This window comes from Sarcophilus harrisii, chromosome 1 (genome assembly GCF_902635505.1).
Source record: "Sarcophilus harrisii chromosome 1, mSarHar1.11, whole genome shotgun sequence".
Lineage (NCBI taxonomy): Eukaryota > Metazoa > Chordata > Mammalia > Dasyuromorphia > Dasyuridae > Sarcophilus > Sarcophilus harrisii.
The window spans coordinates 574,075,827-574,089,055 of NC_045426.1; the positions used below are offsets into that span (position 1 = coordinate 574,075,827).

At 34.5% G+C, this 13,229-nt stretch overlaps 1 protein-coding gene across 1 annotated transcript in view; it reads left to right on the top strand.

The window, feature by feature from the left end:
• Window positions 1-946: 946 nt before the first annotated feature.
• Window positions 947-13,229, top strand: part of TMEM67 (transmembrane protein 67) — an 85,368-nt gene continuing 73,085 nt past the window's right edge. Inside the window, exons 1-4 of the mRNA XM_031946987.1 lie at window positions 947-1,245; window positions 6,415-6,500; window positions 9,505-9,598; window positions 12,270-12,369. Of these exons, the coding sequence (XP_031802847.1) occupies window positions 1,041-1,245; window positions 6,415-6,500; window positions 9,505-9,598; window positions 12,270-12,369 (485 nt within the window). The 5' untranslated portion in view covers window positions 947-1,040. The remainder of the gene's footprint in view (window positions 1,246-6,414; window positions 6,501-9,504; window positions 9,599-12,269; window positions 12,370-13,229) is intronic.

The following is a 13,229-nucleotide window of genomic DNA, read 5'->3' on the forward strand; positions in this document are numbered from 1 at the left end:
TTAATAACAAAACTGAAATTTTAGATGAAATGAATAAGCAGCTACAAAAAAATTTTCAAAAGGAAATAAATAAATTATCCAATCTTAGAAAAAGAAATTGACCAACATATAATGGAACTTCCATAGGAAAAGTAACCCATGCATAGATGGATTTCCAAAGTGAATTTTATCAGACATTTAAGGAACACATCCTTATGCATATACTATTTTCAAATTCAACTCTTTTTTTATAAGACAAATGTAGTATTGATTCTTAAACTTTGGAAAAATGAAGAAGAGAATAAATTTAGATCACTATCACAACGAACAGTTAATGCAAAAATATTAAATAAAGTTTTGGAAATATACTAAAAAAATATATCAAAAAGTTAATCATTATGACCAAGGTGGATTTTAAAAAAAAACACCATGAATTAAAGATTTTCATCATTAGGAAAATAATTAGCAAACTGAACATTATGACAAGTAGATAAATGAAGACAATTTTAAAGACAAAAATACTTAGGTCAAAAGCCCTCGAGTAATTTATAAAGCACATGTCCCTGGGACTAAGAGGGGAGCTTAATTTTGTAAATGCCTACTCTATGCGGTGATAAGTGCTGATACAAAGGCAAAAGTTCCCTGCTCTCCCGTACCTCACAGTCTAAAGAGGGAGACAAACAAATACGTACGAACACGCTATATGAATAGGAGATAAACAACTGCAGGAGAGCTTTCGAGGCAGAGAACTGAAAAGTGACTGACCCAACTTGGGCACACAGCCCCAAACCTCGAGGGAAGGATCCCTTCCGGAGGGCTAGATCCGTGAGCTCCCGGACCATTTTTGGTAACCTAGCAACCGCATCCAAAGCCAATCGCTTCATTCTTTCCCGCCTCACTCTTTACTTTAAAAAACCGCTGGGTGGGCGGAGGGCTAGAGGGCGCGTCGCGGAGCGGTCCAATCAGCTGGGCGACTTGGCCGCAGGGCATGATGGGCCCAAAAGGCTGCGGCCCTGGTCATCAGTACCATAGCGACGGCTGAGCGTGGGCCGCAGGCCGTGATGGCTGTTGACTGGGCTCTGAGGAGGCCAGGTAACCCGGCGGCCTTGACTGTGCTCGTGGCCTTGCTGCTCCCGGGGTTCTCGGGGACCCAGAGTTTCTCGCTGCCCTTCCGGCGGCCGGAGACGTGCGACCACAACCAGTACTTCGATGTTTCTTCCCTGTCCTGTGCCCCGTGCGGAGCCAACCAGACTCGGGACTCCCGAGGTGAGAGCGGGGAGTCTCCGGAGAGCCGGAGAGCCGGAGAGCCGGAGAGCCGGAGCCCGGGCCTACCCTCCAACCCCTCCTGCTGCTGGAGCAAGTTCGGAGGTCCAGACACATAAACTTAATAGAGGCAACGAGAGTTGCTGCTTCTGACTTTATTTTGTCTGGTATTCGTGTGGGTTAATCTGCACTGGATTAAAGGGGTGAGGGATGGGGCGGGAGTGGAGGGATAAGGGAGGCGAGGAGAGAGACAGAGACAGAGAGAGAGAAAGAAAGCCGAGAGCGAGCCGTCTACTCTTGCTCTCTGCTCCCTCCGGGGCATGATTCGCCCGCCTCCCCTAAGCACAGTGAAGCCCACACTCTCAATCTGCAGGGACGAGAAAGCCACTTGTACTGTGGGAATATTAAAGATAAAAAATCTAAGCAATTTAAGATTCTCTTCAAAAGTGAAAATGGCAATTGGAGAAATAGTTTTTCTGACTCCTGGGCAGGTTGGGATTTGATCTCCACATTGTTGTTTAGTAGTGTCGGACTCAGAGTGACCCCACTGGGGATTTTCTTGGCAAAGAAACCGGAGCTTCGCCATTTCCTTCTCCAGCTCGTTTTACAGATGGGAAAACTGGGGCAAATCGCATAAAGTGATTTGTCCAGGAGCTGAGGCTAATGTGAACTCAAATTGTCTTGACCCTCTGTCCAGCTTCCCTGATCTCCATCCACATCGCAAGGTCAAAATCAGCAGTCTCCGGAACTGTGGCTACACATGTTCCTATACAGAAATAGTGACATCAATATTAAGAACACTAGAGTCCTCCTGGTAACAATCCTGCTACAGATATTTTGTATCTCAGTATCAACCTGCAAAGAGCACCTTTATGGCTAGAACACTCCACTTCCTGAGTCCTTGTTTTTTTTTTTTTTTTTTTTTTTTTTTATTGTTGTTTGTTTATTTGGTTGGTTGCTTGATTGCTTGGTTTTGCATTTTTTTGCACCGGCTCTGCATATATTTTATTTCTGGAAGTCTCTAATTTATTATCTAAACCCTTTGTTTTCCTTAATTTTCTCTAAGAGTCAGCAGTAATCCCACCTTCTACAAGAAACAAGTTGGAATTTCCTTCTCCCTTAACCCCTTTACCTCTGAGACTATTTCTCTTTTACATTGTATAGATTTTGTATGTACATAATTGCTTTCGGCTTTTAGTACTAAGTGTAGTGCCCGGCACAAAATAAATGCTTGGTAACTTAACTGATAAAAGATTTTTATATTCTCTTGGAAGCACTGGACCACCGTAAAATGATAGATTTAGAGCTAACAGGATCCTTAGAGATTAGGAAATTGATTCTTAAGGGACTAAGCAATGTGTCCAAGGTCACATGTGATAGAAGACCCTTGAACTGGATCCAGTGTGTTTTCTCTATCTCAGTTTTATTTTACTTTTTAATTAAGTCATACTGTTTTCTTAACACAATAGATTACTATAGGACAGCTCTGAGATTAGTTGCAGATATATACATACATATGTATATCTATACATATTACTATAGCTTTAATGTCCAGTAATTTGGCTGATAGGATACTCATTTTTAAAGAGGAGACTTAGATACTCAGTTTAATTTGCCCAAAGTGATTTAAAGTGATAATGGCAGAATGGAAGCACAGAAGTGGAAATCAGATAATAATAATAATACTATTAAAAATAATATAATTAATATGCCAGTATATTAATTGTATTATGTTATAAAATAATTAACATTTATATAGCACTATGTTTCAGGCACTGTGTTAATTGCTTTACAATATTATTTCATTTGATTCTCATAGTAACCCTGGGAGATAGGTGCTATTCTCATTCCCATTTTAAACTTGAGGAAACAGAGACGAGCAAGTTAATGACTTGCTCAAGATCACACAGCTAGTAAGTATGTTTTAGGTTATATTTGAATTTAGGTGTTGCTAATTCCAACATTCAGTTATTCCTAATTCTAAAATTCAGACTTAAATTGAAGAAATTAGGAAAACCATTACACTTAATCTAGGTGTGACCTAAATAATCTCCCTTATGGATATGAAGTGATAGAGGTAATGAATAGATTCAAGGAATTAGATCTGGTAGGTAGAGTGCCTGAAGAAGTATAGACAGAATTTGGAAAGAATATATAGGAAGCAGCAACAAAAGGTATTCCAAAGAAAAAGAAGAGCAAGAAAGCAAAATGGCTATTTGATGAGGTTTTACAAATGGTTGAGGAAAGAAGGAAAGGAAAAGGAAGAGAGAAAGTGACATACCCAAATGAATGCAGAATTCTGTACAAAAGCAAAGAGAGAGAAGGTTTTCTTGAAAGGACTATGCAAAGAAGTAAAAGGAAACAATAGAGTAGGAAAGAGATCTTTTTGAGAAAATTAGAAATATCAAGGGAAATATTCACACAGAAATGATCATGATAAAAGGCAAAAATGGTAGATATTTAAAGGAAGCAGAAGAAATTAAGAAAAGATGGCAAGAATACATAAAAGAACTATACAAAAAAGATCTTAACATTATAGGTAATCTTGATGGTATGGTTACTGATCTAGAGCTGTATATTCCAGAGAATGAAATCAAGTAGGCCTTAGAAAAAGCACTGTTAATTATAAGACTAGTGGAGATGAATGTAATTCCAGATGAACTATTTAAAATCCTAAAAGATGATGATGTTAAAGTGTTGCATTCAATATACCAACAGATTTTTAAAAACATACTGGTGGCCTCTGGTTTGAAACAGATCAGTTTAAGTCCCAATCCTAAAGAAGGGCAATGTTAATGAATGCTCAAATTACTGAACAATTGTGCTAATTTCACATGTCAGCAAGTTTATACTTAAGAGTATATAAACTAGGCTTTAGTAATTTGTGAGCTGAGAGTTGTCAGAAGAGCAGGCCTAGTTTTCAAAGGATTATGGAGAAAGCAAATAAGTTCCAGAAAAAATATATACTTCTGCTTTGTTTGACTACACTAAAGCCTTTGACTGTGTAGATCATAACAAAATGAGACAAAAAAAAGAGATGGGAGTACCAAATCATCTTACTTGTCTCCTAAGGAGACTGTATTCAGGCTAAAAAGCCTGGCACACATGGAGCAACTAATTGGTTTAAGATTGGAAAAGAAATATGACAAGGCTGCATTTTGTCACCTTATTTATTTAACTTGTATGGACAGTACATCATGAGAAGTGCCAGGCTAGATGAATCAAAAGTTGGAGTTAGGGTTACTGGGGAAAATATAAACAATTTCTGATATGTAGGTGATACTTCTCTAATGGCAGAACGTGAGGAAGAATTAAGAAGCCTTTTGATGAATGTGAAAGAGGAAAGTATAAAAACTAACTTGAAGCTTAACATCAAAAAACTAAGTTCTTGGCAAAAAGTCCCATCATTTCCTGGTAAATAGAGGAAGCAGAAATAGAAACAGTATCATATTTTATAATTCTTGGGCTCAAAAATCACTGCAGACAGTGACTGCAGTCATGAAATGGAAAGATATATGCTCGGCTGATTTCAGAAAAGCCTGGAAGACTTACATGAACTAATGCTAAGTGAAGTGAACAGAGCCAAGAAAATGCTGTACATAGTAACAACAAGATTTAATGATGATCAACTGTGAGGGACTTGGCTCTTTTCAACAATGAGATGATTCAAGGCAATTCCAATAGACTATGGAGGTAAATCAAAGCATAGAATTTTCGCCTTTTCTTTTTGTTGTTGTTTGCTTGTTTTTTTTTTTTCTTTTGATCTGATTTTTCTTGCTCAGCATGACAAATATGGAGATCTGTTTAGAAGAACTGTACATATTCAACCTATATTGTTATCTAGAGGAGCATTCTCTGTAACAGTTTCAAAACTTCTTCTCCTTACTTTGCATAATCTGAGTCTGTTCCTCTCTTTTATACTTCTTTGGAATCTACCACTAGGAGTTTTTTCACTAGATCAAAGGATAGGCACAGTTTACTGATTTTGTGGGCAGAGTTCCAAATTGTAGTTGATAGTTTTACCAATAGCACATTATTGGGCCTAGCCTCCCACAGGACCTTCAACAATGTCCATTTTTATGTTTTTATTATTTTTGTCATTTTGATAAGTGGAAGTGCCTCATGTATCTTCATTGTCTTCTTGCCTTTCATGCCTAGGGAGTTTTACTCTTTACCCTCTTACAAACATGTCCTTGCCAATCTAAAAATTTCTTCCTTTTAAAAAGCATTCCAAACTTCCTCCCTTTCACTGCCAACATTCTTTAAAAAGTTGTCTACCCTCTCCTTACCCCTCAGGTGAAACTAGTGTTTCCAGAGTCAATTATTATGTCCTAATTACCACAGGACAGAGCATAGTAAGATATTTGGGACACTGTACCTCTCAAGGAAACTAAAGATGTTGAGTTTTTTTGGCCTGTCATGTGACATTGTTGCCTCTCTGTGATTTTTAATGCAATAAAACTACAGTCTTTTTTCACATAAATTACTTCTCCCTAATTATTTGTCCCCTTCTTTCCATCCTATACGTATAAAAACATTCTTTTAAATCCTAGAGTATAGCTGTGCCTTTGCCCCTATTACATTTCATCTTATTAGATGATATTACTCGGACTTACTGAGATCATTTTACAGCCTCACTCACTTTTGTGGGGGCAAGAGCATGGGTTAAACGACTTGCGCAGGTCACACAGCTAGGAAGTGTTAATTATCTGGGTTCAGATTTGAATTCAGGTCTTCCTGACTCCAGGAATGGTACTTTATCTACTGTGCCATTTAGATGCCCCCCTACATCCTTACTTTTTTATCCAGTATGTTTAACTCTTCTGCCTTGTTTTATCATCGATATGTATGCCTTCATCTAGATGAAATATCATAGAATCGAGTCAAAGCCCAGTTTTCTTCCAGATACCTTCTCCTAGTATCACAACCTGGAGGTAATATAAGTAAAATAGTTTTAAAAGGGTTCATTTAAAGTGATATAGCATAGATTCATAGGACAAGTCACCTAATCTCTCTGAATCTCTAAGATCCCCATAAGATGTAAATAAAAATTTGCTATGATATTTTATTGATTGATTGCAATTATTTTATTAACATTAACATCTCTATTATGGACTTTTATTTTTGTTTCAAGTATTATAAAAATTTATAGTTATTTTTGTTTTGTTTTAGGGGTTTCATGCATATGTCTTCCTGGATTTAGGATGGTTTCTAATAATGGTGGACCTATTGTTTGTGAAAAGTGCCCAGAGAATATGGTATGGAACAATTTTTCATAACTTTACTGTAAGAAAATGCTACTTTTAAATATCTTTTAATTTGTGAAATTTATTTTCTCATAGAATTGATACTTTGTCAGAATTAGTTTTGATAGAACAATAAAAGATTTAAAATTTTGTGCAAAGCATGACTGAAATAGAAATCTGTATTAGGCATTAAATTCTTGTTTCAACTAAAATTTAAGCAAACAGCTAAAATAACTGGATTTCATTTTTTCTTGTTCTGAATGCAAATAATATGTTCTTTAGCCAGAATGGTTTTAGCCATTTAATTTCCTATGTGTATATATATATATATATATATATATATATATATATATATATATATCTTTTACTTCTGCAGTATTGTATCATAATATATAATCAAAGCAATAAACTTGAGTCATTGAAAGAAACTGAAGTACTTTCTTGAATAATCATGGTACTGTTAGGTTTTGTTGATAAAGTTTAAATTGATGTGTGTTAAATGTGTTTTGTTTTATTGTAAATATTCAAAAATTGGCGATTTCTATCGAATATTGAAAACTATGCTGGATATTACAAAACAATTAGTAGCTATTGATGTGCAATGGTGTCATACCAGAATTCTTTTTCTCAGGATTCACTGAAAAGTTCATGATAGTCAAACAGCTTTATAGGGACTATGTAGCTGAGTTTCAGCCTTTAAAAAAAACAACAACACCATGTCTTTTTTTTTGCTTTTAATATTTTTATTTTCCCCGATTGAATGTAAAACAGTTTTTTACATTTGTTTTTAAGACGCTGAGTTCTGAGTTCTTTCCCTTCCTTCCCATTCCCACCTCCCATTAAGAAAGCACAGGTGAAGTTATGCAAAACATTTCCATAAAAATCATGTTGTGAAAGAAAACATAGATCTCCACCCCCATAAAAAAATCCTCAAGAAAAATAAAATTAAAAAAAATTGCTGTATTCAGACACAATCAGTTCTTTCTCTGAGTATGGATAGCATTTTTCATCATAAATCCTTCAGAGTAATCTGGGATCATTATATTACTGAGAATAGCAAAGTCCTTCACAACTATCCTGCAACATTGCTATTACTTTGTACACAGTACATTTCACTTTGCTTGAATTCATGGAGGACTTTCCAGGTTTGTCTGAGAACATACTCATCTTTTCCCATTGAACAACTCCATGCTTTTTAAAGGATAAGTGACGGTGTTTTCCTCAGTATTCTGTGTGACCTAGAAATGTGCTAACATTTATGAAAAAAATTTGAATTATCTTGCCCCAGTTTGTGTTATTAGCCAATCAGGAAGAAATTATTAAGTATTTACTTATTAAGCACTTAACACTATGTTATCGATGAAGATATAAAGAAAGACTTGCTACTCTCCAAGAGCTCATGTTTTAGTGGAATTATGCATATATTGTTTATTTAATATCACTAGATACCGTATTATATTACAAGCGCTTGATTTATTTTAGATGTTAATTTTAGAATAAGAAAGGTACCATTACATAGAGCAATGGTTCTCAAAGTATGGTCTAGAGAATCCTGGAGATCTCTGAAATCCTTTTAGAGGATCTACAAATTCAAAAATAGTTTTTGTTTCCAATATGGTAAATGTCTATAAATATAATCCAAATAAACAAAAACGCTTTGGAGAGATCCTCAATAATTTTTAATAGGATAAAGATACTGAAAACAAAAGTTTGAGAACCGCTGACATAGAGGATAGAAGACCAGCATCAGTATCAGGACTACTTTGGTTCAGGCCGTCTTTGACACTTTCTTTGGAGTTATTTAGGATAACTAGGTGGTACAGTGGATAGAACGTTGGACTTTGATTCAGGAAGATGTAAATTCAAATGTTGCTATGACGCGGGCAAATAACGTAATTTCTCAGTTCTTTAGGAAATTTTTTAAAATAGCATTTTATTTTTCCAAATACATGTATAACTAATTTTCAACATTCATTTTTGTAAAACTTTGTGTTTCAAATTTTTCTCTTCCCCCAAGACAGCAAGCAATCTGATATAAGTTAAATATGTGCAATTCTTTTAAACATATTTACATAATTTTTAGTGTTGTGCAAGAAAAATCAGATGAAAAGAGAAAAAACATGAGAAAGAAAAAAAAAACAAGTAAACAACAAAAAGATGAAAATACTATGCTTCAATCCACATATCCATATTCAGTCTTCATAGTTCTCTCCCTTTATGAGGATGATATTTCTCATCCCAAATCTATTGGAATTGCCTTGAATCACCTCATTTTTGGAAAGAGCCAAGTCACTCATACTTGATCATGGACTTAATTTTGTTGTTACTGTGAACAATGTTCTCTTGGTTCTGCTCACTTCACTTAGCGTTAGTTCATGTAAGTGTTTCCAAGCTTTTCTGAAATTAGCCTGCTCATCGTTTCCTCAGGAATACTCTTAAGGTAATGTACTTTTCAAAGGATTTTTTTTTCAGTGAGAGCCACTTATACCAATGAAATCATGAAGTCTGGCCCTTTCTTCTCCATAGTTTTAGTCCAGCTCTTTAGGAGTATTGACTGTGTGTTAAAGCATTATAAGAAATGCTTTTTTAAGAACCTAGAAAATGGATTTGAGTTAGAATCACTTTTAAAAAATACATATTATTCTTTACTTAAAGAATAATAAAGCTAGCGAGTGATTGCACCGTTGCATTTTGATTTTATTTGTTTCCATTAGCATGGAATAGGATTTCAAATTTACCTTTTATTTTATCATAGAATGATATTACCTAAATTTTTAAAAATCATCATAAATTATAGACTCATTTATCTAGCACTTAATAACTTAAATGTTCCCTGCATATCCATTTTCTAGTTTTATGCCTCAAATATATACATAAATAGGTATAGATGAAATTATATATAATGCAATAAATATTGATGAAGATATGGTAAGTTAGACTGTCAGGAAAAACTTTTTAAAAATGTGTTCTGAAAAAAAAAATCCTAAACAAAAAAAAAATGTGTTCTGTTACTTAGAAAGGAATTACAGAAGATGGCTGGAATTGTATTTCTTGTCCCATTGGTCTCACTGTAGAAGGTAGATGTCAGTGCCCTGCTGATCATATTTTAGGTAAGGAATAGATTCTATGTAAAGCAGTACTAATGATTATGCATTTAATTCTCTTTTATAATTAAGCTGATCAAATTCAATATTCTCTTTCCTTTTTTTGTGCATAGATGGTCACCCTTGTGTAGAATACAATCATTGCTTAGTCTTCTCCCCAGAGAATTCCTAGTTTTCCTCAAAGTAGCCTCTTACATTAGGTTCATATGGCACAACCTATTGGTGAATCCATATTGATTTTCAATGATCGCTGCTTCTCTTCTTAAATATTCACAAACAATAGCTTTGAACATATGTTCTAGAATTTTGTGGTAAATAATCGGGCGCATCAGACCTGTATGAGTCTAAATGAATCAAATGAAAAGGACATGTCTAACTTAAAGATAGTCAAGGCAATGGCCAGAACAGTCAAATACTCTAGTGGTTTATTAATACTTTAGCTACTATTATTACTTGGTCTGTTCTAACTGTATTTATTTTTTTTTACAACATAGCAGAGGTTCCTTAAAATTCTGCCTGAGTAAGGACAGAATATAGGTGTCTTTCAAAGAAAGGAATCAACATGTCACATTATTTTCTACTACTTAAAAACAAAACAAAACAATCAAACAAACAGAAGCCCTTTCTGCTCTCTGATGGTCCGCCAAGATTTGGCTATGGCAGTGATGCTTTATTCATGCCGTACTGCACTTGACTCTTATGGATTGCTACAAATTTTAAAGTTCAGCAAAGCCTTGGCTTGTCATTAAGGAAGCACCACTTTGGCTACTATTTTGGTTCTAAAATTTTTTTCAGGGTTACAATTACTTAATATCATTGTTGTTTTCAGAGATTAGCAAATCAGACAGGTAGAACTGGGTAGAGAAGAGGAGAATCAATTCCCACTGTAGCATAGGACAGTACCAGGCATCTCATGCCCAGTTTATGTCTAGACTACTACAATTTAGTCTGACATTACATGGTGTAGTGGATAGAGCACTGGATTTGGAGTCAGGAAGATCTGCGTTCAAACTGTCTCAGTCTCCTCTTAGCTGTGTGACTCTGAACAAGTCATTTACTTTTCTTTAACCTCAGTTTTCCTTACCTGTAAAATAAGAACTGCTATGCCAACCTAATAGTCTTCTTGTGAAGATAAAAAAAAATGGTGTAAAGGAAATCTTTACCTTGAAAAATCTTAAAACACTATATAAAGGCTATTGTCTCTTATTATTAAAAATAAGCACATAAGCAGAAGCATTTTAGCACTTACTTTTAGTGTTTGTATGTATTATCAATTTGATACTCCATTTCAGGACAGGAAAAGACATACTTTTTAATAGAATTTTAGAGATGAGAGAGGATTTCTAGAGATTATCTAGTCTGATTTTTTCATTTCATAGTAAATATTTGTTAAGTATTTGCTGTGTGTCAGGCACTGTGCTAAGTGCTAGTGATACAAAGAAAAGTAAAAAACACACTGCTCTCAAGAAGCTCCCAGTCTAATGGGGAAGACAACATGCAATAACTAGGTACAAATAAAATAGTTAAATTGGAGGTAATTAACAGAGAGATGACAAGAAAAGATGATAAAACTGGCAAGGTGATAGGATGGGGGTGGGAGTGGGCAGTTTTGCTTTAAATGCTGAATAAAATTTTATATTTTATCCTGAAGTTAAGTAGCTGCTAGAGTATTGAGTTAGACTTTATGATCTCCTTGATAGTTGAATGGAAGATGGCCAGAATTGAGGAGTTGTGAGTCAGGCAGACCCCCCCCCCCCCGATCTACTGCAGTAATTGAAATGTCAGGTGAGAAGAGCATGCACTTAGGTGATGGTAGTGTCAGAATAGTGACTAGTAGTACCAGAGGTGATATTATGGTAAGTGAATTTTAAATTTGCCTAGGTAGGGATTGACCATTAACTTTGGGTGCAACTTTAGAAGATCAAGAGGGCGCTTAAAAGTGGTAGTTAGATAACTAAACTTATGGAAAATTTTAGGAACAATTATTTTTCAATGGTCAAATGTTAATCATTTTTGATAAGGAATGATTTGTGATTAAGTATTGTTGAACATTCTTGGCAGGGTATCATACAATATAGATATGTTTAAACACCAATCAGCTAATAAAAGAGAAGGAAATTTATTTCAGATTTTGCAATCTGCTCATTCATCTATTAGTATTAGTATTGCTTATTACAGAGAGTTGTAAAGACCTAGGGAAAACTTTAAAAAGTAGAAAAAAATCTTTTATACTTATTTTTGTTTGTGTGTCTGACCCTTATATTTCTTTCTTTCTTTCTTTTTTTTGGCTGAGGCAATTGGGGTTAAGTGACTTGCCCAGGTTCACACAGCTAGGAAGCCTTAAGTATCTGAGACTATATTTGAACTCAGGTCCTCCTGACTTCAGGGCTGGTTCTCTATCCACTTCACTACCTAGGTGCCCCTGACACTTTTCTAAAGAATTCAAATAGAAATTTAACATGTAAGAGGTCCTAAAAAAATACTTTAACATACATTTGTGAGAATAGAAATATTTTAGTTAACTATGTAGTCTGTATATTAAATCCTATTCATTAAAGAGTATTTGAAATAGGTATTATGCTTTTTAAATTAAAAGGGTAAATGCTTAAAAATACTTTTTTAAGGAAATAAAGCATGTTTATATATTACATCTTAATTTTGTTTTTAAATTATTTAGTGGAACGAGATACTAATGGAAAATTGCTTTCTGAAGCACATTGTATACTTTGTGATGGAAGTGAGAACTCTTTCTCAGCATCAAATATATTTAGAAATAGGTAAGCTATATTGATGAGGACTTTTGAGTTTCCCAAATAAATTTGACTAAATAGAGAGTACTAATTGCCTGCATTTTTATTGATTTTACATTTTAATGCTATTTTTTTTATATTTCATTTGCTCTTTAGAATAGTCCTTTGAGTATATAAAAGAGCCATTTTTATTGTTTGGTTTTGGCCTTACTTGGACATATTTTTTAAGATGCAAAAGTACATGTTCCTAGGTCCAGCTTCTCCTCTGTAAGAAGCTTGAGATAAGGGTTCCTCTTTACATAACAACCCATTTTTTAAAAATAACAACCTATTTTTACCATGATCAACCAAATTTCTTGAACTGTCTCCTGATTCTTCACCTTTCTAATTTTTCTCTCAGTCCCTTGGTGCTAATATCCTCTTATTTTGGGTACTGGAAAGGCTGTCTCAAATGAAAGTATATTTGAAAGGAAATTTCCTTTTAGATTTAGGTACTCCTATGCGCTTTTTGTCAGAAATTCGTTTTATACTCTTAATAAAATATTATTTTGAGAAGGGATACATAGCCTTCATCAGACTGCTACAGGGATTTATAATACAAAAAAGATTAAGAACTTCAGCTTTATGGCAAGTAACATCGAAAACTACAGTAGAGTATAGCTAAAAACTCATAAGATTTCATCTTTATTTTTTTGATCAATAATTTTTTTAAAAAATCATTTGAATGCTTGATTTATCTAACTTACATTTGTTATCTATTCCACACTATCTCACATAACACTATGTAATTTTCAAAAGAATGTTTGCTTCTGATCAAAATTTCAAATTTGCTTTATTTAAGATGTAGTAACTTTTTGAGTTGAGCTGGTTTATTCTAATTTGCAATT